The 22,884-nt window shown below is 65.4% G+C and overlaps 12 protein-coding genes across 12 annotated transcripts; 6 read left to right on the top strand and 6 right to left on the bottom strand.

The window, feature by feature from the left end:
• Positions 1–68: 68 nt before the first annotated feature.
• Positions 69–2,882, top strand: MICPUN_101757 (predicted protein; the record flags this gene model as incomplete). Its single annotated transcript, XM_002508059.1, has 1 exon — positions 69–2,882. One exon carries the CDS (start codon positions 69–71, stop codon positions 2,880–2,882), a length of 2,814 nt encoding a protein of 937 aa, XP_002508105.1.
• A 150-nt stretch (positions 2,883–3,032) lies between these two features.
• On the bottom strand, positions 3,033–7,001 carry MICPUN_60502 (predicted protein; the record flags this gene model as incomplete). The annotated part of the gene is made up of 1 exon (XM_002507775.1): positions 3,033–7,001. One exon carries the CDS (start codon positions 6,999–7,001, stop codon positions 3,033–3,035), a length of 3,969 nt encoding a protein of 1,322 aa, XP_002507821.1.
• A 196-nt stretch (positions 7,002–7,197) lies between these two features.
• On the top strand, positions 7,198–7,548 carry MICPUN_101755 (histone H2B; the record flags this gene model as incomplete). Its single annotated transcript, XM_002508058.1, has 1 exon — positions 7,198–7,548. One exon carries the CDS (start codon positions 7,198–7,200, stop codon positions 7,546–7,548), a length of 351 nt encoding a protein of 116 aa, XP_002508104.1.
• Positions 7,549–8,088: 540 nt separating this feature from the next.
• On the bottom strand, positions 8,089–8,886 carry MICPUN_69866 (predicted protein; the record flags this gene model as incomplete). The annotated part of the gene is made up of 2 exons (XM_002507774.1): positions 8,089–8,322; positions 8,452–8,886. Coding segments are annotated over 2 exons (669 nt in total), but the record flags the coding sequence as incomplete, so codon positions are not given.
• A 767-nt stretch (positions 8,887–9,653) lies between these two features.
• MICPUN_105911 (carbohydrate-binding module family 20 protein) lies at positions 9,654–11,518 on the top strand. Its single transcript, XM_002508057.1, has 2 exons — positions 9,654–9,727; positions 9,937–11,518. Exons 1-2 carry the CDS (start codon positions 9,668–9,670, stop codon positions 11,377–11,379), a joined length of 1,503 nt encoding a protein of 500 aa, XP_002508103.1. The 5' UTR covers positions 9,654–9,667; the 3' UTR covers positions 11,380–11,518.
• Positions 11,509–12,570, bottom strand: MICPUN_84028 (predicted protein; the record flags this gene model as incomplete). Its single annotated transcript, XM_002507773.1, has 1 exon — positions 11,509–12,570. One exon carries the CDS (start codon positions 12,568–12,570, stop codon positions 11,509–11,511), a length of 1,062 nt encoding a protein of 353 aa, XP_002507819.1.
• Positions 12,571–12,718: 148 nt separating this feature from the next.
• Positions 12,719–13,117, top strand: MICPUN_60497 (predicted protein; the record flags this gene model as incomplete). Its single annotated transcript, XM_002508056.1, has 1 exon — positions 12,719–13,117. The coding sequence occupies one exon, from the start codon at positions 12,719–12,721 to the stop codon at positions 13,115–13,117; it is 399 nt and encodes a 132-aa protein (XP_002508102.1).
• Positions 13,118–13,274: 157 nt separating this feature from the next.
• MICPUN_101752 (predicted protein) lies at positions 13,275–14,665 on the bottom strand (the record flags this gene model as incomplete). Its single annotated transcript, XM_002507772.1, has 2 exons — positions 13,275–14,185; positions 14,440–14,665. 2 exons carry the CDS (start codon positions 14,663–14,665, stop codon positions 13,275–13,277), a joined length of 1,137 nt encoding a protein of 378 aa, XP_002507818.1.
• A 1,291-nt stretch (positions 14,666–15,956) lies between these two features.
• On the bottom strand, positions 15,957–16,358 carry MICPUN_76600 (predicted protein; the record flags this gene model as incomplete). Its single annotated transcript, XM_002507771.1, has 1 exon — positions 15,957–16,358. A coding segment is annotated over one exon (402 nt), but the record flags the coding sequence as incomplete, so codon positions are not given.
• Positions 16,359–16,891: 533 nt separating this feature from the next.
• On the top strand, positions 16,892–17,248 carry MICPUN_60495 (predicted protein; the record flags this gene model as incomplete). The annotated part of the gene is made up of 1 exon (XM_002508055.1): positions 16,892–17,248. One exon carries the CDS (start codon positions 16,892–16,894, stop codon positions 17,246–17,248), a length of 357 nt encoding a protein of 118 aa, XP_002508101.1.
• An 838-nt stretch (positions 17,249–18,086) lies between these two features.
• MICPUN_84415 (predicted protein) lies at positions 18,087–18,545 on the bottom strand (the record flags this gene model as incomplete). The annotated part of the gene is made up of 1 exon (XM_002507770.1): positions 18,087–18,545. A coding segment is annotated over one exon (459 nt), but the record flags the coding sequence as incomplete, so codon positions are not given.
• A 1,631-nt stretch (positions 18,546–20,176) lies between these two features.
• MICPUN_60493 (DEAD/DEAH box helicase) lies at positions 20,177–22,482 on the top strand (the record flags this gene model as incomplete). Its single annotated transcript, XM_002508054.1, has 3 exons — positions 20,177–20,331; positions 20,437–20,527; positions 20,920–22,482. The coding sequence occupies 3 exons, from the start codon at positions 20,177–20,179 to the stop codon at positions 22,066–22,068; spliced, it is 1,395 nt and encodes a 464-aa protein (XP_002508100.1). The 3' UTR covers positions 22,069–22,482.
• Positions 22,483–22,884: the final 402 nt, after the last annotated feature.

Genomic DNA, 22,884 nt, shown 5'->3' with positions numbered 1-22,884 from the left:
GGGTACCGGCCACACGAGGGTCGGCGTCGACGGGTATCCGTCGTTGACGACCCGGTCGTCGACCGGGGATGACTAAGATCGCCCCCGACGGCAGGCTGGAGCCCGAGGACGGCGGCGGCCTCCTATCCGCGGTCGGCGTCCCAAACGTTCTCGAGAAAATCGGCCTGAGCGATGCGCCCGCGCGGTACCAGGACGCCAGCGTCGCGAAGAAGGAGGTGCTCAGGTCGGCGCGCGACCTCCCGAGGAACATGACCTCCCGGATCTCCCGCCTCGACCGCCTCGGGTACAAGCTCGAGAATCGCATCGCCGCCAATCCCAACTATCCGTTCAAGCTCGTCGTCATCTTCACCTCCGTCGTGCTCGTCCTCGTGGGGTTGCTCTACCACTACCTCGCGGCGAGGCCCGCGGTGGCGCAGTTCGACGTCTTCGGCTCCAACTCCTGGGCGGACGGCATCTACCTCGCGCTTTCGCTGGTCATCGCGGCCGGCGTGGACGACTCCGTCCCCGATAAGATGGGACTGCGGTTCGTGTACGTGTCGCTGATCATCTTCGGCCTCGTCATATTCGCCGTTGTGGTGGGTTTCATCACGAAACAGATCGACGATTTCTTGGTCACCATCGCCGAGGGACACACGAAGGTGGCGGAGGATAAGCACACGCTGATACTCGGGTGGAACGAGGCGACGCTGCGGGTAGTCGTGCAGATCTGTTTCCTGCGGCGGCAGTACCAGCAGACGAACGAGCGCCGATTCCTTAACATGTTCCCGTTCGCATGGATCAAACGCTTCACGTTTCTGCTGGAGACGCCGTCCACGTCCCTCGCCGTCTCCAACGTGGTGCTCATGACGAATCAGCTGTCCAAAGCGGAGATGCACGAGCAGCTCGAGCAGATCCTCGCGGAGAGGGGGATTGACCCCAAACGCACGAGGATCGGCCGGGATATCATCTGCCGCGTCGGCGACCCGACCAACGTCAACGACCTCATTCGCGTCGGCGCGCACAAGGCTTCCGCGATTCTCATCATGATGTCGAAGATGGACCAGGTGGAGGAGGAAGAAAGCGACGGGACGATTCACAACGGCGCGACGCTTCGTGTCCTCCTGGCGTTGCGCCACGTGCTCTTCACCAACTCGTACACACACGCGAAGGGCACAGGCTTGAACCCGGATTTGAGAGTCGTGGTGCAGATGTCCAACCCCAGCGAATACGTCGACGCCGCGTGCTTCGCGCACGATAACGGCAACCCCGCGGTGATACCCGTGGACCTCACCAAGTTCTCCAACGCCCTCATGTTCAACTGCGCGGCGCAGCCCGGTTTGAGCGCCATCCTGCTCGACCTACTGGACTTCGAGGGCCCCGCGATTCGGAGGCGAATCGCCAAAAATTTGCGAAGCGGTCGGTTCAACGTCAAGGGCGACTGCGTGGGTAAGACCTACGGCGAGACGCTGAAGCAGTTCACCACCGCGGCGTTCATCGGGATCCTCCGGCCCGGTATGTCCGAGAAGGATATGCGTTCCCAGGGCTTCGGACTGTGCCCGAGGATGGACATCGTGATTGAGCCCGACGATTTGCTCATCTTCATCGGCCCGCGGGTGAACCCGGTTCACCACTACAAAAATTTGGGCGTCTTCGAGGAGTACGCCGGGGAGGCGCTGAAGATGCATAGCATGCACCCCAAAATCGAGGCCAAGCGCATGGAGAACGGGCCGGTGAACAGCAAGAAGAAGAGGAACCTGCTCGTCTGCGGCTGGCGCTCCGTTTGGGAGCAATACCCCCAACGCCTCCGAAGCAGGCTCAACGAGATTGTCCGGCAGCGGCTGCCCGGCTCCATCGTGATCTTCGTCAACGCGGTGACCTGCGAAGACTTTGAGAATTTGATGGAGAAGATCGAGCTCAAGCCCGTCGGTGATAACCAGTACTGCGTGGACAACGTGAGCTCGTCGACGGAGGCACTCTGGTGGAAGGGAATCGTCGTGAAGCACATCCAGGGCGACGCGGCTCAACTGGAAACGCTGCGACCCGTCATCACGGACAACACGGTCGACGCCGCGATCGTGCTGGGTACTCAGGCCAACCACAACCTCGCGGGCAGACACAGGGACACGCGCGTGATGAACATCATATTGATGCTCCGCAAACTTTGGAACGAAAAAGACGAAGGCGTTCCGATGCACATCGTGGGCGAGAACACCGAGGACATGACCGCGAGATTAGCGTTGGCGCCCCCGAGGCACGGCCAGAACAGGATTCACAACGGCGAGAGGTTCATAGAGTACGAGCCGGACTTTGTCAACCAGATGGCCGTCATAGCGCGGGCGCTGGTGCAGACCCTGGCGTATCCCCTCATCGATAGCGCTCGAAGCGAACTGTTCGACGACGATCCGGATTCGACGCAACTGGTGACGGTGCACGCGAGCGAGTACGTCCCTCTGGACACGAAGTTGAGGTACGGCGTGGTACGGGCCGCAGTGTACAGGGCGAGAGGCGAGCACTCGATCTGTCTCGGGGTGCTGTGGGCGGACGGCACCTCGGACCTTCTCAAGAAACACGACGAGCCGGTGAGTTTCGTCGAGGACGATCGGCTCATCGTGTTGAGGCGGTGGGCCAAGGGTTTCCACGGCGCCGACGGCGTGATAGAGTTCCAGGACGAGCTCGCGGATAAGAAGGAGGAACTCGCCGAGATGGTCGGCGTCCAGAGCGCGCGCAAGGAGAGGAAGGACAAGAGCTCCAAGAAGGAGAAGAAGGAGAAGAAGGACAAATCCGACAAGAAGAAAAAGTCAGAGCGGGAGAAGCTCGAGAAGAAGGACTCGGCGGAGAGAATCGACGTCGTCCCGTCCACGGCGTTTGACGGGGACTCCTTTGACGGCGACCCCGGACAGTGAGAAGTGACGCATCGGTAGGCACCAAGTCAACGGATGAGGCACGCCATTCGTAACTATACACTGACGGCTGCTTTGGCCGCGTTGACATTAAATGAATCAAGCTCTGCGCCTAGTTGTTTATCTTCTTCAGACACGTGCGAGACGACCGCTTCACAGCCGTCCACCGCCGGCGGCGACGTAGCCGCTCGGCGCCTCCTGTTCCTCGGCGTCATCCACGGCGTAGGCCTCCTTCTGGACGTTGTTCGCCTCGGCGCGGCCGCCCGCGGCGACGTAGCCGTGGGGAGCCACGTACCCCGGCTGGTCCTGCGGGCGGGCCTTGTTCCCCGATCCGTTGGTGAGTCGAGTCGCCGCAGCCACGTAGCCGTGGGGTGCGGGCGCGCCGGGCGCGGGGTCAGCGGCGGACGCGGATCCGTCGGTGAGGTGCGTCGCGGGGGCGCGGTACCCGTGCTTCTTCTCCTGCTCAGCGTCCTCGGAGGGGACGGACGAGGAGGAGGCGTAGGCGGAGGCGGAGGCGGACTCTTCCTCGGCGGCGACAGACTCGTACCGTTCCTCGGCGGCGGCGGCTTCGGCGTCCTCGTCGGCGGAAGACTCGGCCTCGGAAGCCGCGTCGTCGACGACGGCGGCGTCGGCAGCCTCCTCCTCGGCAGCCTCGAGCGCGTGATCGATCTTGCCGTTCTCGGACTGGTACGCGGTCCAGGACATCGCCTTCTCCGCAGCCTCCAGACGCTCCTTCTCCTCTTTATCCTCAAACTCCGCCGCGCGCTCCGCCTCTTGCTTCCTCACCAGCTCCAACTCCTCGTCGTCGGCGGGCTCGTCGTGGTAGTTCGTGGGCTCCGGTTGGAAGTTGGCCCAGTCGACGTCGTCGCTCGCCGCCGCAGACGCGACGACGCCCTGGCTGCCCATCGCGGCGACGTCGTCGGTCGTGTGCATCGATCCGTCGGTGAGGCGGGTGGAGGATGCCACGTAGCCGTGGGGTTTCTCAACCGGGACGTCCTCCTCCTTCTCGTCGAGCTCGGTCGTCTCCTCGGGGTCCTTGACTCCGTAGGGGTTGATGGTGTAGGAGGACTGGTAGCCCTTGGGTTTCTCGTCCTCGTCCTCCTCGGCGGCGGCGGCGGACTTGTGGTGCTTGCCCAGCGCGGACTCGGAGTAGGTGCCGTCAGTGAGCCTGGTCGAGGCGGCGACGTAGCCGCCGCGGTAGCCGTCGTCGTCCGCGGCGTCGGCGTGTTCATCGCCGGCGGCCTGTTCCTCCGCATCCGCCGCGGCGTAAGCCTTCTTGTAGGCGTCAGCCTCGGACTCGAGCTCATCATCCGCTTCTTGCGCCTCTTCGGCGTCGGCGGCGGCGGACTCCTCGGCATCCTTGACTCCGTAGGGGTTGACGGTGGGGGCGGCCGTGTACTTGTGGTGCTTGCCCAGCGCGGCGGAGTAGGTGCCGTCGGTGAGCTTCGTGGACGCGGCGACGTAGCCGCCGCGGTAGCCGGTGTCCTCCTCGGCGACGTCGGTGTGCTCGTCGCCGACAGCCTCCTCCTCAATCGCCGCGGCGGCGTACGCCTTCTTGTAGGCGCCAGCCTCGGACGCGCGCGCCTCGACGCGTGCTGCCTCGGTCTCGATCTCCTCCGGAGACTTTTCGTAGCCGCCGGTGGGGTAGACGCCGGTGGGGTCAAACTGATCGGGTCCGTCGAAGGTGCCGTCGCTGAACTTGGTGGACGCCGCGACGTAAGGGCCCTTGGCGTTTTCGTCGGGGACGTCGGCTTCCGTGGGAACCTTGGGATAGACGGAGTCCACGGCGCCGTCGAAGGTGCCGTCGGTGAGCTTCGTGGCGGACGCGACGTAAGGGGTCTTCTCGGCCTCTCCCTCGACGGCGACGTCGGCTTCGGTGGGGACCGGAACGTAGGCGGAGTCGACGGCGCCGTTCTCGAGGGAGCCGTCGGTGTATTTGGTGGCGGCGGAGGCCACGTACGGACCCTTCGCCTTCTCGTCCTTGCCGAGCTTGCCGGTCGCCTCGGACCCCCTCACCTTGGACGCCTTCTTGGATGACGCCTTCTTTGATCCCGGCTCGTCATCGCCGAAATGGGGGAGGATGTTCGAGATGCCCTCGCCGACGTCCTCGATGCCGTCGCCGATCGCCTCGGCGCCGTCGGTCACCGCCTCGCCCGCGGCTTCCGCGCCGTCGCTCACCGCCTCGCCGGCAGCCTCGACGCCGTCGCCCACGGCTTCCGCCGCGTTCTCGACGCCCTCGGTGACAGCCTCGGCGGCGTCGGCGACGGGCTCAAAGACGCCCGCGTCGTCGTCCGTCTTGGGGCCGTAAGTCTCGCCCCACTTGTTGCCGTAGGCGTCGCCCCAGGGTTTGTTCGCGGCCCACGCGCCGGAGGCGTCGTCGGGGAACTCGATCGGATCCGGGCCCGAGTCGCACGGGTGGGGACCGACGGCGGACCAGCACGCGCCGCCGTCGTACTCGCAACCGCGAATGGCGACGCACTCTTTGAGTCCGTAGTTGTGCCCTTCGCACACGAGCTCGCAGTTCTCGTGCGCGTGAGCTTCGGGCTCGACAAAGTCGCAGGGGTTGGGTCCGACTTCGGACCAGCACTGGCCGTCGTCCCACTCGCACCCTTGCTTGGAGACGCACACGGCTTCGGTGAAATCGTGACCCTCGCACACGTCCTCGCAGTTCTCGAGAGCCTGCGAGGGGTCGTCCAGCGGGGGGCCCTCGCCGCCGGTGGTTGGGTCGTAATCGGCGTCCTCGGGGGTCTCCTCGGGGGTCTCCTCGGGCGGGCTCCGTTCGCGGGTGCGCTCGGGGACGTCCTCGGGGGTCTCCTCATCGGGGGTCTCCTCGTCGGGGGTCTCCTCGTCGGGGGTCTCCTCGGGGATGTCCTCGGCGCGGGTGCGCTCGGGGATGTCCTCGGGTTCGCCGCCGCCGAGGTGATGCGCGGCGGACGAAATCGCGCCCGTCGAAGTCTCCTCCGCCGCGTCGACAGCCTTCGCCTTCTTCTCGGAGGAACGGGAGGAACGGGAGGAACGATGGCGACGCTCGGAAGAGGCGGAAGAGGCCTTCTCCTCCTCCTTCGAAGAGGCGGGCGTGGGCGAATCAATCTCGCCCGACGCTTCGCGGCGTGCGTCGAGCTCCTCCGCTTGCCTTCGGAGCTGAAACTTGAGCGCCTCGATCTCGGCATCCTTGGCGCGCATCTCCTCGGTCATGTGCTGCACCTGCGGGTTGGCGTAGGACAGCCTCTTGACGCGCGCGGGGTGCTTATCGGAGGCGCCGGCGTCCGGGACGACGTCGGCGTCGCTCGGGTCGACCTCCTCGACGGGATCGGTTTTGGACGTGTCCGCGGCATCATCGGAAGATCGCTTCGTCGGGACGCGCGCGCGCGCCGAGGCCGAGCGGTACTTGGCCTCGTGCGCGTGCTTCCTGGCGTACTCGTCCTTGGCATCCTTAGGAAGGGGCTCCGGGCGGACGGTGGCGACCGCGGGAGCGCGGCCGAGCACCGTGGCGGGCCCTCCGAGGCGCGCGAGCACCGCGGCCGTGGCGTCGCGGCCTCCCGGCGCGATGGCCGCCACGGCGACGACGCCGGAGACCACGGCGACGGCGCCGAGGCCGCGGAGGGTCCACGTCAGCGCGCCGGAGCGCTTAGTGGACGCGTTCGACTCGAGGAGTCGCTCCTCCTCGGGCGCGAGCAGCGCGCGGGCCTCGTTCGCGGCCGCGGGCGACGCGGGCGTGATGACGCCGCGGGGAAACATCCTCGCCGACGGATGGCTCGACGAGACTCCGCGGAAAAGTCGCGCGTGCGTCTGCGACCGCTCGGCTCCGAGTGGCGCAAGCGCGGGTGATGCGTGCGAGTTGCCGCTTGAACTGACGCGAGTGCTGGCTCGCGATCCGGTTCCTGCGCGCTCCTCGTGAGCGGGGCGCGTGTCGGTGTGGCGGAAAGCCGATGAAACCGAGATGCGATGTATCGGAACCGCCCCGCGGCCGATACACTGCGTCGTCGTAACACCCGACTTTTTTGTCGAACGGAACGAGCGGATTTCCGAATCGCGCGCCGCGAGCCAACGGCACCGGGACCGAATGCGAATCTCCCATTGGCCGAGATCGGGTCGAGAGGTGCGTTTCATCCGGGGACACATTCGTTGAAATTTGGAAATTTCTTTGGAATTTTGGTCCCGCGCCCTTCAAGGCTCTCGTCGCGACGAAGTCGATGGCGGCATTTTGGACCCGGCTGAGGAATCTTTTCACCTCCGAGTTGGTTCAAAAAACCACCGAGCTGCCTGTGAGAGCTCACAACCAGTCGACACCCGACTCGTACCACACACCTCAACAAAGATGGCCAAGCCCACCTCCAAGAAGCCCGCCAAGAAGACCGTCAAGGGCGCCGGCGGCAAGGCCAAGAAGTCCAAGACCGAGACCTACAAGATCTACATCTACAAGGTCCTTAAGCAGGTGCACCCCGACACCGGCATCTCCTCCAAGGCCATGTCCATCATGAACTCCTTCATCAACGACATCTTCGAGAAGATCGCCACCGAGGCTTCCAAGCTCGCCCGCTACAACAAGAAGCCCACCGTCACCTCCAGGGAGATCCAGACCGCCGTGCGCCTCATCCTCCCCGGTGAGCTCGCCAAGCACGCCGTCTCCGAGGGCACCAAGGCCGTGACCAAGTTCACCTCCAACTAAGCGCCTTCACGCACTTCCGGTCGAGCCAAACGCGCCGACCGCAGATTCAATGGTGTTACTAAAGACACCACCACCACGCGAAAGCGAACAACTCATCACAAACATCGTCTCGTCCATCACTCGCCCTCGCCAACCCTAGCCAGATCTGCCCAGGATTTTTAAACTGTAGAAAAACTCGGCGGCGGCGCAACAAGCGACGTCACGGTTGGGGCTCGGCTCTTCCACCTCGCCGTCGACGCTCGTGGAATCGCGCTTAAATTAAATCTACTCGTCTATATACGATCGTACTCACGCCGGTCGCCTCGACGCCGCGTAGCACGCCTCCCGCCACCGGTCCGCCGCGCTCGCGATCTCCAGCTCCCGTTCCAGGTACTCTCCCACTCCCTTCCCGCCATCCGCGGGCGGCACCTTACCGGTCAACCCCAGCGCGTCGATCGGCAGCGCCGGCTCGTTGATCGTCGGGTCGCTCAGCGCGGTCCTGATCTTCACCAGCGACCTGCAGAGGTGCGCGGTCGCCGCGCCCCTCTCGCTGCCGAGTGATTCCCGCACCCTTTTATTCCGAATTTCCATCGCGTTGGCGACGCAGCCCTCGATGTTGCCGTACTCGCCCAACAGCTTCGGCGCAGTCTTCGGACCGATGCCTTCCACGCCCGGGATGTTATCGGACGAGTCGCCGACCATGGCCAACAAGTCCACGAACTGCGCGGGATCGAGCCCGCCGAACTCGGCTCGGAAATCTCGCTCCGTGTACGGCACCAACCCCCGCGCGGAGAGCTCTTTAAACCCGTGAGGTCCGAAGCCGTTCGTGCCCGGGGCGAGGCCCCCGTCGTTTAACGCCTGTTCGTCGTAGTCGGCGCCCTTGGAGGAGTCGCCGTTGCGCCCGTTGGGTCTCAACTGCCGGACTCGCGGGCCGAGCAGCTGGAAGAAATCTTTATCCGGCGACACCACGCTGACGTGAAGTCCGCGCTCCACGCTCCGTCTCGCCACCGTCCCGATGATGTCGTCCGCTTCCACGCCGCTGGTCATCAACAGAGGCACGCCCATGCGTCGGACCATCTCGATCACGCGCGGGATCGTCTCCTTGAGCTCGGGCGGCGTCGGCGGCCGGTTGGCTTTGTAATCCGTGAACATCTCGTGCCTGAACGTCTTGCCCTTGGCGTCGAAACACACCGCCAGGTGCGTGGGGTCCAGCTCCAAGACGCCGAGGATGGCGTGCGCGACGCTGTACTGGACGCTGACGTCCTCGCCCTTGCTGTTCAACAGGGGTTCCGCGCGGTTCTTCCAACCGTAGAAGGATCGGAATATCATGGACATGCCGTCGACGAGGACGACGTGCCCGCCCGGCAGCGACGCGTCGTCCGGGGGTATCAGCGCGCCCGCCCCGGCGTAGTCGTCGCGCTGGGGCACGTACGGCCTCGGGGGCGGCGTCGGTGGCGCGTAGGACGCGGATGCCTCCTCCTCTTTGAGCGCTTCCGGGCACGGCGCGAGCATCGAGTTGCGACGGCGTCCGCAGCTGGAGGACGGGGCCGGGAGGCGGTTCCGGGCCAGATCGCCGAACGCCGCCGCGCCCGGTCTCGCGCGGGCGGCGCCGCGGGCGAGGCGGGGTGCCGGCGCGGCATGATACGCGAGCACCCTCGCGGCCATGACGCCGAGACCTCTTCGCATGCACGGCTCCGAGCCCCCGCGCGCGGGCGGATGGACCCTAGCTTGCCAGTAGGTTCTTTGTTGGCGGGAGTTGTTCTGTGGGTGTGCCGATTTTCACGATTTTCAAAAAACACCGATTTTCACAAAAACAGATGGGAGATTTCCCACAGGTGTGAGGTCATGATTGGACCGCTATTTTGCGTAATTATGGTTTGAAAATTCGAATCGTATGGGCAATTCAGGCGAAATACGCGATTCGGTCCGCGTATCGGCCCCAGGCGCAGACGCCCGGATACGCGGTCCAACGCTGCTTCGCGATGCTGACGCGGACATGCGCGGATCGGGACAGCCACGCAGTTAGCCCGGGGCAGGTTTTTTTCCGCGGGCGCTGTTGGCAACGACCACGGGCGGATCACACGTCTCCGCACGCACGGGAAGGCTCGTCGGAAACGAACCGCGAGCGCGAACGATCGACATGATGGCCTCGAGCTCGGCTCGGCCGCTCTCGTGGGTAAACCGCGTCGCCAACGGCAGGGTGCGCGCCTCGCCCGACGCCCGTTCAAACTTCATTTTGTTTGTTTTTTGAAAACCGTGCCTTCGCGAGTTAACGTTCGTCGGGTACCCCCCGCGCCCGCGCCGCGCGATGACGGTGCCCCCGGCCGCGTCGCGCGCGTGCACCTCCGCGTGGATCTCACTGTCGCGTCGCTCACCGCCCTTCCCTCGCCCCGCCTCGACCGCTCGCAGGATGCCGGCTTGGCGCGCAACCGCCGCGCGTCGGCGTCCGCCCCGACGCGCCCCCACAGGCATCCCGGCCCGGCTCCGGTCACCGCCATCTTCAACTTCGGCCAGGACAACAGGACCGAGGAGACGCAGAAGACCGAGGAGGCGACCGCGCCCGACGGTGAGCAGAGCAACAACGTCACCAACGGCGGCGGGCCCGGCGGTTTCTTCGAGAACGCCGGCGCGATGTTCCGCTCCAAGTCCGGCGGCGTCGGCGACGTGCTGGAGCAAAACACGGGTGAGGGATCGGACAAAAACTACGGCGGCGACGTCGCCGGCGTCAGCAACGACGATCCCATCGACGGCGTCCTCGTCGACGGGCACGCCGCCATGGACGAGGCGGCGCTCCTCGCCGCGGACCTCAAGGCTGGCGCCTCGCCCGCGTCCTCGGAGGATGCGATGGACGACCTGTACAACGAGATCGCCGCTAAGAACGGCGTGAACCTCGACGAGCAAGCCATCGACTCCGGGATCCCGCCGTCCTCCTTCGAAGGATCGCACGCGTCGTCAGCGAGCGATCCGAACGTGATGTTCCAACCCCCGCCGGTGGAACCGATGAAGCCCCCGGCGGCACAGCAGACCGTCTACGCCGATCCCGAGGTTGACGTCATCGATCCCGAGGTGAGCCACCTGGCGGAGAACTCGCCAATTGCGCAGCCCGGCGCGGAAAAGTTGGCGACGGTGACGCCGTCGCCGATGGACGCGCTCTTCGACGATCTGATGCTGGACTCGTCGCTGTACGACGACGATAACATGGTGGAGACTGTGCAAGTGGTAAAGGTGAGGTTCACGATCAAGAAGGCGGTCGAGTTTGGCGAGGTGCTCCGCATGGTGGGCGGGCACGAGAGCATGGGGTCGTGGTCGCTTCGACGATCCCCCGCGCTCAAGTGGACGACGGACGATAACTGGGTCAGCGAGGACATCGAGCTCCCCATCGACGGCGTGTACGTGTACAAGTACGTGGTCACCGAGGCTGGCGACGCGTCCAAACCCGTGTCCTGGCAGAAGGGCAACAACCAGGTGCTCACGCTTCGACCGGAGGATTCGCCCGCGCTGCTGGTGCAGGACTCGTGGAGCGGCGACCCTTCCAAGGCGTACACCTCGAAGATGGACGGCTCGGACAAGATGCAGTCGGAGACGAGGCTGGTGGAGCGCATCGGCGTCGCGGATAAGAAGCTTCACGAGGCGAGGCTCGAGGTGATGGATCTCAAGGTTGAGGTGCGAACCGCGCAGCTTCAGAGCGCGGCGCTTCGAGAGGAGGCGAGGCTGAGCTCAAACGTCCGGCTGAAGCTGAAGCAGCAGCTCAGCGCGGAGAAGAAACGGAGCGAGGTGCTCGAGGAGCAGGTGACGGAGTGGAAGAACAAGTTCAAGCAGCTCGGGTCAGGTTCCAAGCCCCCGCCCTCCTAGGTTGGTGAACGGGTCGCGGAGGTTGAGAGGTGACGTGAACCGGGGGGCAAAAGGGAGCAGACCCCGGAGGTCGCGGTTTCGTTGGGTTTCTTTTCGTAAGTGAACCGATATATAACACCGACGAGTCGCTCAAGCCAGCAAACCCTTCATGATCCCGACGCACTGGCCCCGGTACCCGCCCCCGAACAGGTTGTAGTGGTTGAGGTAGTGGTAGAGCAGGTACAGCTGCCGCCTCTCCTCGAAGTGTGTCTCCACCTTTGGCAACACTTCGAAATACGCGTCGTAGAATTTCTGTGAGAATCCCGCGCACCACGACATGCCAAACTCCGCCTCGCTGTGGCCGTAGTACACCGCCGGGTCGAACACGCTCGGCTTGCCGTCCACGGTGCCGATGTTCCCGCTCCAAAGGTCGCCGTGCAGGATGGACGGTTTGATCGCCCCGCAGGGCTCGAACCAAAGCGGCGCGCGTTCGCAAACCTTCTCGCCGAGCTCCGTCAACGTCGAGTCCCTCGCCAGACGGAGCTGGTGCCTGATGCGACGCTCGAGGTAAAACTGCACCCAGTCGTCCATCCACCCGTTGGGTTGCGGGGTGTCGCCGCACGTGTTGTCCACCGTGAACCCGAACTTGCCAGCCCTCGCCTCCTCCACCGCCGGCGTCGCCGCGTGCATGAGCGCGAGCTGTCGGCCAAACTCGGCCTGATCGCCCCTGCCTCCGAAGTTGAGGTGATCCATGACGATGAACGAGTTGCCCTCCCTGCTGCCCTCGGGGGTGGCGCCCGCGTAGTACACCCGCGGGATGGCGAGCGTGTTCGTCTCGAACATGGCGTTGAGGCCCGCGCCCTCCCCGATGAACATCGACGGATCTCTCCGCGACGTCTTCACGAAGAACCTCTTGCCGGACTCGGTTGTGTAGGTGGAGAACTCCGCCCAGCCGCTGCTGCCGCCGCGGCTGACGTCGGTCACCGCGCCCGCGTCGAGGTTGCGCTCGATCCACTCCCGCACGCTGCCGGGCTCGGCGCGGGCTCCCGCGGCGACGCGAAGCGAAGACGGGGATCGTCGGACGGAGATCGCGACGCGGGACAGGGGACCGCGCCCCACGCCGCCGCCGCCGCCGCCGCCGCCGCCCGCGAAGGTCCCCCGGCGCGACGCGAGACCGGACGCGGGTGACGGCGCGGTGATGCCGGTGATCATCGGGATGCGAGACCGGGGCGCGCGCGTCTTTCGCGCGGACTCGAGTGGCGGGCGACCTTGACCAACTTTCGTGCCAAGGTGACTTTTTCCAACTTTTATTCTCTTAGTTTCACGACCGGCGGGGCACTTGGACGGGGCGCGGGGGTGGATGCCAGCGATTTGGCGGCCGAACGTGAGAGAGACCCTCGACGAGGATGGTGAAGTCGAGGACACGGAGAGTGGGGGAGGGGAGGTGGCGAAGCAGGGGACGAAGCGGAAGAGAGCCCCTCCCACGAAGGGGCCATGCGAGCACGGGGTGAAGTATCTGTCGAACTGCAAGGTGTGCAGCGCTTGTCCGCACGGTCGTCGGCGCTCTCGGTGCAAGGAGTGCGGTGGGGGCTCCATCTGCGAGCACGGTCGTCGGCGCTCTCACTGCAAGGAGTGCGGTGGGGGCTCAATCTGCGAGCACGGTCGTCAGCGCTCTCAGTGCAAGGAGTGCGGTGGGTCTCAAATCTGCGAGCACGGTCGTTTACGCTCTACGTGCAAGGTGTGTCGCGCCGCGAATTAATGAACGTCGTGATGAATCCGCAGGAAGATACAGCACGCAGTACAGTACCCAACGGGGCCAACAAACGAGCGACCGCGGTGGGTATCGTCTCCATTTTACCAAGCGCGTCGCTAAGCACTACGTTCCTCCTAATAACCGCTAATCGCTACGCCGCCGCTCACACGGTCCACGGGGTCACGTTCGTCCTCGTCCGCGGCTCTGCGTCGTACGCCGCCCCCGCCTCGCGCGCCTCGATGAGCCCCGCGAGACGGACGTTACCCCGGAACGTCGCCCACTCGATCGCCGACAACTTCCGAGTACATCCGTTGACCGATCGCTCCCCGCGAAAGGGTTCGTCCGGCGCGTCCAACGGCGCGTTCCTCCCGCGCCTCGCCTCGGCGTCGTCGTTTGATGTCGGACGAGTAACGCTCGATGTAACGCTCGCATCGTCTCCGTCAGGACGCGCCAGCATGATCTCGTGCGCCATGTGCTCATTCCCACGGAACGCCGCCTCCATGAGGGGCGTGAACCCGTCGGCGTCCATCACGTTGCATCTCGGTGCCCAACGCGACAGGAGCTCCTTGGCGCATGCGAGCCTCCCCATGGCGGCGCACAGCCCGAGCAGCGTCCTGCCCCGCACGGATGCGAACGCGTAGTCCACGTCCAGGTCGCGTCCCAGCGCCAGGAGCTCCCTCCGCAGACCTTTCGGACTGTCGCGTCGCATCGGGCCGAGATTTTTTCCTCCTCCGATCAGGCGTAGGAGCATCGTCTCGTGCCTCTGCGCGACGTTCGCGGCGTCCTTCCTGAGCTGAGCGAAGTACAGGTCGCGCCAACTGCGACGGGGGTGCCGCGGTGCGCGCTGATGCTGCTCGAGCAGGACGCGCCACGCCGCGCTCTGCGCGAACGCGGTCCTCCACGTCGAGCACACGCACGACAGCGCCGCGAGGTACTTTGGTCCGGCTTCGCGCTCGACGATGGCGAAGACGCGCGCGAGGATGTCGTCGGGGAGGGACGGGAGTTGGATCGACGGGTCCGATTCCTCTCCCGCCACCGCCGGGGCGTCCGAGCCCCGCCGCCGCTTCATGGCCCCTGGGAGTGAGACATCGACGACTCAGCAGTCAGCAGATATCTCGGCACCGCCGACGGAGGAAGCTTGCCGATAAGTTTGAACGAGCGCACTGCGGGTCGCGCGATGGCGGCCGGGATTCGCGCGTCGCCGGCGCCGGTCGCGTCGTCGTCGCGTCGCGACGCGCGCGGGGGGTCGCGCGCGGGGGGTCGCGCGCGGCGAGCGGCGAAGATCCCGCGCGCCGCTCGCCCCGCGACGCGAGCGGCGGATGGCCGACACGCGCAAAACGGCGACGACGGCGACGACGGTGGTGGCGCGGACGGGGGGAGCGTGGGACACGCGCCGAGCGTCTCCTCCGCGACGCTCGCGGCGGTGTGCGCGTCCGCGTCGCTCATCTTCAGCGCGGCGCACGTCATCGACGCCAACCCCGCGCTCGCGGTGGGAACGAGCACGGATCCCCGACCGTCCCTCGCGGACAGGGACCGGCGCACGGCGAGCCGCATGGTGGACGCGTTCGACGCGCTCAGCCGCGAGGACAAGGTGCGGGTGGTGGAGCGGCTCATGTTCGAGACCGAGAGCGCGATGATGGAGCGCGACGATGGAGGGCCGGGGCCGGGCGGCGACGGGGACGTCCGGGCGCCGACGCCGCGAGGGTGGGGCGAGGCTGGGTCGGGGAGAAACCCGGGCGCCGAGACGCAAAACGACGAGGATGAAAAACCCTCCGAGGACGACGACGACGACGAGGCGCGGTACTCGGCGGACGCCGCGCGACGCCGCGCGCTGCTGGAGCCCCTCGCGTCCTCCTCCTCCTTCTCCGTCGACGCGCTCAGGGAGATGGACGAGCGGGACGGGTGGTCGACGTCGAACGACGACGACGTCCGGGATGCCAACCCATTCGCGCCCGGGCGCTCGAACAAAGAGCCTACCAAAGAGCCCCTTGTTGACCCTCTCTTGCGCGGCGGCGGCGACGACGGGGCGACGCCTTCGGATAGCGTCTTCCAGAAGCTTTTCCAGTGGTTTCGAGAAGAAGGCCTCACCGACCTCACCGACTTTTTGAACGACCCGAATAAGAGGTACCGCGCGGGTTCCCTCGTCCTCGTCGCCGCGCTCGTGCTCGGCACGCTGACGGAGTCGCGGGGGGCGTCGGGCGACGGGGACGGAAACGTCGAGGGTTCGAGTCCCGTCCCGACCACCGAATCTTCGGATTCCGGCGACGCGGGCACCCGACCCGAGACCGACGACGACGACGACGCGGAGGACGAGACGGGCCAGGAGAAGACGAAGAAGAAGACGAAGAAGAAGTTGTATTCACCCGCGAGAGCCGGCGCCGACGGCGTGCTGTGGTCGCGACGAGACGACGACGACGACGCCGGGCTCGGCGGTGGGCGCGCCCCGCCCGCCGCCGGCGTGCTGTGGACCCGCGCCGAGGACGACGGGGTGGACGGGGCGCCGAGGCGGCGGGAGGGCTCGCGGCGAAGAAACGGGCGGGAGGGTCGGCGGCGGCGGACGGAGAGCTCCGACGACGAAGATGGGGATCGGTTCGATCGGCGCGATCGGTTCGAGGAGCTCGGTGGGGAGCGCGAGCGGCGCGGGACGTTCGCGCGCGCGCCCTCGGGAAGTGCGCCGGTGTCGCCGCCCCCGGCGATCGGGCCGGTGGAGGACGAGAACATGGAGGGGTTCCGTCTATCCGGCCGCGGCAGGACCCAGAGGTGAGCGTGGGTAGTGAGTTTGCTAATAAGTGTTAAAACGTCGCTAAACGGCGGGCATGCACGGCACGTTCTCCTCGTCCGGGGTCTTGTGGTCCTGCGGCATCGCCCTCGCCTCGTACACCGCCGTGACGATCATGTCCCGTCGGTTCAACGTGCCCTCGCCCCTCAGCCCGACGAACCAAACCTCCGTGGCTCCGTCGCCGTTAAAGTTGGTTGGGAAGTAGAGGGTCAGCGAGGACACCGCCTGGAACTGCGTGAAGTCCGTGCGGTACTCCAGCTCGCCGGCGAAGTCCTCCGCCAGGTCCCACTGCTGCGTCGGGGTCTTGCGATCCGCGTTGCTAAAGTCGATCTCCCCGGGAGCCTTGTTGACCCAGCACTTGAGCTTGGAGGGTGCCGAGCCGGATCCGCCTCCGATGACCATGACGCCGCGGACCTTGACGTCGCTGGTGAACGGGACGTGGACGATGAGCTCCGGATCGTCGTCGCTGAGTAAGGGTTCGCCCTCGCGGCTCAGCCTGTCTTCCCTGCGAAGGCGGCGGACGACGGAGACGGAGGGTCAGTCGCGCGGGAGGTTGGGGCGGCCAAGAGATTTGCGAGATCTTCGAGATGGATCTGGGTCGGGGCCGCACCACGGGCGGAAGACCCGCGCCGCCGCGGCATCGTCCTGCGCGTTCCACGCGGCGATTCTCGGATGGTTGATGAACGGGTGCAGGGAGGAGGACCCGCAGTCCTCCCCGCCGCAGTCGTGGTCGTGCGTGCACACGTCCCCCGGCATCTGCAAGGTGACGAGTCGGGTGTGAGACTTTTCACGACTGAAGCTGTTATCGTAGGGTTCAAAGTACGCAGACGTCGACTGCAACCCGGGCACCACAACCGCGCCCGCCTCGCTCTCGAGGACGATCAGCGCCGTCAACCTCGCGAGCTCCTACCGGTTCACGCGCCGGCTCCGGGGTCCAACGGGAGACAGCCTCCGCCTCGCCGCCCTCGCGCCACCCACCAGAACCTCCTACGCGCGATACGATGCAGGTCCCCGGGCGACCTCCCGCGTCGGGCCCGCTCGCGAACCCCGGCGTCCGCGCGGTCGGCGGCGTCGTGGCCACGTTCGCGGGCGCGTTCGGAGGCCTCGCCGCGATCACCGCGCTCGCCACGGGCGTCAGCCGCAAGATCGTCGTGTCGAGGCTGCGCGCGAACGGGCAGGTGTGTTACCTGTGCGAGGGTCGCAAGTTCGTCACGTGCAGGACCTGCGCGGGGGACAAGGCGATCGAGTGGCAGCCGCTGGCCAACCCGGGGATGCGCAGGCTGTGCGCGTGCCCCACGTGCGGGGGGAAGACGGGGCTGCAGAAGTGCAACAACTGCGTCGGGCTGGGATACGCGTAAGGCGACTCGTCCCGGCCATCGACCAACCCTACTACCATTAGCCACTATAGCTAGCTTGCTAGAGCCCTTTAGCCGATAGCCAACAGCCACCGACTCACGTCGACTGTTGCTTCACCCCCGCGAACACCACCCCGCGGCTCACCCGCTCCCTCAGTCGCCGGAGCTCCTCCTCCGCCTCGTCCGTCCACGGCCCCCACGGCCCCAACCCCCGCGATCGCTTCCACTTGCGCTCTTGCAATAACCTGGCGCGAGCCGTGTCCCCGGCGCCCGTGCACAGGATCAGCATCCCGTTCGCGGGCATCGCGTCCCACAGCTGGCGCACGCGCTCGTCCAGGTCCATCAGCGCGGCGTCCGCGGCGATGCCCTCCTCGACGTCGCAGTACCCGTCGCCCGCGTCGATCGCGATCCCTCCGTCCTCCCCTTCATCATTCTCGCCGTCCCCTTTAGTAGTAGCGGCGGGCCCCGCGTCGGGTCCCCCGTTCTCCACCGCCGCGCGTATGGACGCGTACTCCTCCGCCGCGCGCGCCTGTCCGGTGTGCTCCGCCCACCTCTTGTTGCTCTCCTCCAGGTGCCGGTGGTATCCCCGCAGGTGCGCGAACACCAAGAAGCCCTTCCCGTCCCCGTCCTCTTTTTTCTTCTTCGCGTCAGCTAGCTCGGCGATCCATTCCGCCGCGGTGACAGCCGTGGCCTCGTCCGACGCCGTCGTCTTGCTCCGCGCCACGCCGGAGCTGGCGCACTCGCGCATGGTGATCTGCGGCCCGCACGCGTGCACGGCGGTGCCGTTCGCGGCCAAGGTTTCGAACAAACTCGTGCCCGCGGCGGGTCGCTGGCCAAACCCGGGTCCAAAGACAAACTTGAGCATGGCGAGCTCGAGGGTGGCGCGGGCGTCGGCGACGGAATCGTGCGATCCCTCCTGAATCTTCCTCGCAAGGTACCTCTCCGTGAGGTGCGCCAACTTGGTGCGGTACGGTGGGCCCCTCTGGTGAGGATAGAGCGCCACCGTGTCCACGCATCGCGCGTGTATCAATCGCAGCCGCTTGAGATCATTCTCCAACGAGTGCCCGACGACGATCGTCTCGCACGCGATGAGCTCCAGCAGCTCCCGCTGGACATCTTCCAACGTCGTGGTCACCCCGCGCATCTGTTCCTCGGTTATACCACTGTGCGCGGTGTTGTAGTTGGTGATTGGCTCCGCCGGTTTCACGAGCTTGTCGTAAATCACGGAACCGTCTGGGCCCACGACGGAGCACCTGGTGAGCTCCAATCGTTCATTCGCGCCGACGCCCACGTAGCACATCTCGCAGTCCATCGCGCACATGGTCAGCGGGGGATGACGCGCCACGCCCCCGCCCGCGGGTTGCGTCACGACGTACCCCTCGGGCAACGCCAACGCGCGTGACGACGTCGATCCCCCCTCGTGTCCCGCGTCGTCGCGCCGCCTCTTACGCCCGACGCCGGCTGCGTGGTCGCCAGCTGTGTCATCGTCGCCAGCTGTGTCGAGACCAACAGCCGCGTCGTCCAGCTGTGTCGAGACCAACGTCGGGATGGGGTAATCCATCTCCGCCATGTCCGCCGCGGACAGCAGGTAGTGCTCCGGCGGGAACGGCCCGTCGCCGATTCGTCTCAGGAGGTCGCGGGCGTCCGTGCTGCCGTAGGGGCCCTTGGCGTCGCCAGCTGTGTTCGCCGCTTCGGCGTCTTTCTTGTCGCCAGCTGTGTCGTTTGCCCTCGCGCCCGCCGATCTTGCGACGCCGCCCCGCCGCGGCTCCCCGTCAGCCCCCGCGGGCACGGAGAAGAGCAGCGCCTTGAGGACGTTACCCTGCGTCGCGGTGGGGTTATCGAACCACGTCGGGACGCCCGTTCCGAGTCGCTTCTTGATGTTGGGCGTGAGCTCCGCGGCGGTGGCAACTCGGGCGTGATCCACCCCGGGCGCGCACACTAAGACGACGCACGACACCAGCGGCTTGTTCCGGACGAACGCCCAGCGCGGGGACACGCCGACGCCGTCGGTGCACGTCCACGTGACGAGCTCGTGGACGCCGTGGAGCTTGAGCCCGCGCGCGAGCTCGGGCTTGAGCTCGACCCCGGCGGATGCGCCGTCGCCGTAGATTTGCGCCAGCGCGGAGGGCTCTCGCGTCGTGACCTGGTACTCCACCGGCTCGTACTCGTCGACCTCGACGGGCGCGCCGCCGTACAACTCGTCGTCATCGTCGTTGTACATGTCGCCATCGTTGTACATGTCGGAGGCGCGGTGGTCGAGCTCTTCCGCGCGCTGCATCATCAGCTCCACCATGCTCGCCTTGGCGTCCAACCGCGCCAACATCTCCAGCCGATCGCGCTCCAACTCGCCGTCGACGCTCGCACCGTCCGCCCCGCCTTCTTCGCCGCCGATCGCGTCGACCGCCGCTCCGTCTTCGATCTCGCCGTCCTCATCCTCCGAGAGGGACCTCCGGTCCTCGTCGTCGCTCATCCCTCCCCCGGCGCCCTGGGGAATGGCCGAGCTCGACTCCGAACATTGCTGCGACAAACCTTTCACAGATCATGACTAAACTCATGACTGCTCCACTGTGTGTTCTGTAAGTATAAACTTCATGACCATCGTGACTGTCATCATGTGCAAAAATATCGCGAAACTCCGTAATTTGGTCCACAACAAAATATCCCGAAAATGCCCAACCCTAACAAGGAAGGCTGTGTTATTATGCCGGATCTTTTCCTCGCGACCGGCATACCGACGAGCGAAGCCTTTGCCCGGCGACGCGCGTCCCCTTAGCGAACGGCGTTTCGTTTTACGAACGCCTACACCGATACATCCGGATACACACCGGACGAAAACACAGAGTCGAGAGAAGCCGCGAACGGAGCCTAGGAGAGGACCGCACGCGAACCGAAATTATTGACGAGAGAGGAGGTGAAAAAAACCGGGAAGCCATGGCCTATCAGATGCCGCCTCAGGGATACGGGATGCCCCCCCAGGGCTACCCCCAGCAGGGCTATCCGCCCCAGGGATACCAGCAGATGCCCCCGCAGGGCTATCAGCAGATGCCACCCCAGGGATATCCCCAGCAGGGCTATCCTCCGCAACAGTGCGTTCCCGATCATTTTCCAAGCTTTCGGCACCTTTTCGCTCTCCGCGTCGCGTCAGCCCGAACCTCCCCGCTGACCTCCCCGTCCCGTTCGCCCTCTCTCAGGATGATGCAGCCGCCCCCGCAGCAGCAACAGCAGGGTAGCTGGAAGGATCAGCTCGCCCTCCCGCCCAGGGATGAGCGTTACAGGACCGAGGTACGTCGCGCTCGCCGTTCCCGCGCCGTCCCCGCGGACCGTCCGGTCGCTTTCCTCCCCGGGATCTCTCTCGCGTTACCGCGTGACGATCCCCTCGCACGATCGCGCGCCGCGCCGCGCGTGCGACCCGATTCGAGCCACACGCCGCGCGGATATCGATCGTGATCCGCGTCGGTGACGTGACGCGCGCGCTCGGGGGGGACGTCGCGCATCTCGTGCGCCGTCCCGCCCGCCCGTCGGAGAGCCCCGAACGTCCGGCAATTCTTCCGTCTCGGAGCTGCGCGCAGCAGGCACAGCTGTGAAAATCAGACAAACATTCGCACACGAATGCCGCGAGGCTTTGCGCTAACCTCCCTCCCCAACACATCCGCCCTTCACACACCAAACAACAGGACGTCACCGCGACCAAGGGCAACGAGTTCGAGGACTACTTCCTCAAGCGCGAGCTCCTCATGGGCATCTTCGAGAAGGGCTTTGAGCGCCCGTCCCCGATCCAGGAGGAGTCCATCCCAATCGCGCTCACCGGCCGCGACATCCTGGCGCGAGCCAAGAACGGCACCGGTAAGACGGCCGCGTTCACCATCCCCGTCCTCGAGAAGACGGACACGAGCAAGAACGTGATTCAGGCTGTGCTGCTCGTCCCCACGCGCGAACTCGCGCTGCAGACGTCGCAGGTTTGCAAGGAACTCGGCAAGCACCTGAACGTGCAAGTGATGGTCACCACGGGAGGCACGTCGCTGAAGGACGACATCATGCGCCTGCACCAGCCGGTGCACATCGTCGTCGCCACCCCCGGTCGTCTGGTCGACCTCGCGTCCAAGGGTGTCGCCAAGCTCAACCAGTGCACGATGCTCGCGATGGACGAGGCTGACAAGCTCCTCTCGCCCGAGTTCCAACCCGTCATTGCGCAGCTCATCGATTTCCTGCCCCGCAACAGGCAGATCCTGCTGTACTCCGCCACCTTCCCCGTGACGGTCAAGTCTTTCAAGGAGAAGTACCTCCGCAAGCCCTTCGTCATCAACCTCATGGAGGAGCTGACGCTCAAGGGTATCACCCAGTACTACGCCTTTGTCGAGGAGAAGCAAAAGGTTCACTGCCTCAACACGCTCTTCTCCAAGCTCCAGATCAACCAGTCCATCATCTTCTGCAACTCCGTGAACCGCGTGGAGCTGCTCGCGAAGAAGATCACGGAGCTCGGATACTCGTGCTTCTACATCCACGCCAAGATGATGCAGTCGCACCGCAACCGCGTGTTTCACGATTTCCGCAACGGCGCCTGCCGTAACCTGGTGTCGTCCGACCTCTTCACGCGCGGTATCGACATCCAGTCCGTCAACGTGGTCATCAACTTCGACTTTCCGAAGAACTCCGAGACGTACCTTCACCGCGTGGGTCGTTCCGGACGTTTCGGCCACCTGGGCATCTCCGTCAACCTCATCACTTACGACGACAGGTTCAACCTCTTCCGCATCGAGAAGGAGCTCGGGACTGAGATTCAGCAGATCCCGCCCACCATCGACCCGGCCGTGTACTGCCGCTAAGTCGTCGTGGTGCGCGCGATGTGTTTGTTTTCACCAGGGCTCAAGGACGGCGAGAAGTTGAATGACACGTTTTAGATGGGGAGGATGCTGTATTTGCGGCGGTCGCGCCAACTGTACCACACCGGCGCGGCTCCGCGGAGGGGAGGAGGCGACTTACGAGGAGGGACACAAGGACACAAAACCCGGCTGATGAATGACGGCCGAGGTTCGATGAGAATTATACGAACACGCGCGTCGGGACGCGGCGGTTGGTAAGGGTTTCACGTAAACTCTTCCGCCCTTTTTTCGAGCGGGCCAACCGCCCCGACGCGCGTCGATGTTTTTCGCACTATATCGTCGCGGGGAGACCCGCGACTCTACTAGGACACCAGCGTGCGGGACTTAGTTACCCCGTCTACGCAAACACACACACACACAAATGAGTGTTACACACACACACACACGAAAGAGGTTGAGGAGATGCGGAGGGCGAGGAGGATACCGAGCGAGGGTTCCTCCCAGGCGCATCCGCAAAGGCAACCGCGACGAGAAGATCAAAAAATGAAAGTCGGCGGGGACGTCGTTTCGAGTTCCGACGAGGGATGCATTCGACGGCTCGCCGCAGCACAACGACTACTACTTCACACGCGAGGGGACCGATTTATATCCGGCTGACCTCTCGACGCGACCGTGAGACACCACACACGCGGTTGCAGATCAACGGGGGACTCGGGGCGCATCGCGCGGCACTGTTTTTTTTCACCGCGCGCGAGAACGCTTTCGACTCTCGCGATACTTTCAAGGATGCCGACGGCCCGTCAGAAGGCTTCGTCGGCG

This window comes from Micromonas commoda, chromosome 8, assembly GCF_000090985.2.
Source record: "Micromonas commoda chromosome 8, complete sequence".
Lineage (NCBI taxonomy): Eukaryota > Viridiplantae > Chlorophyta > Mamiellophyceae > Mamiellales > Mamiellaceae > Micromonas > Micromonas commoda.
This window is presented reverse-complemented; position numbering and strand designations above follow the sequence as displayed.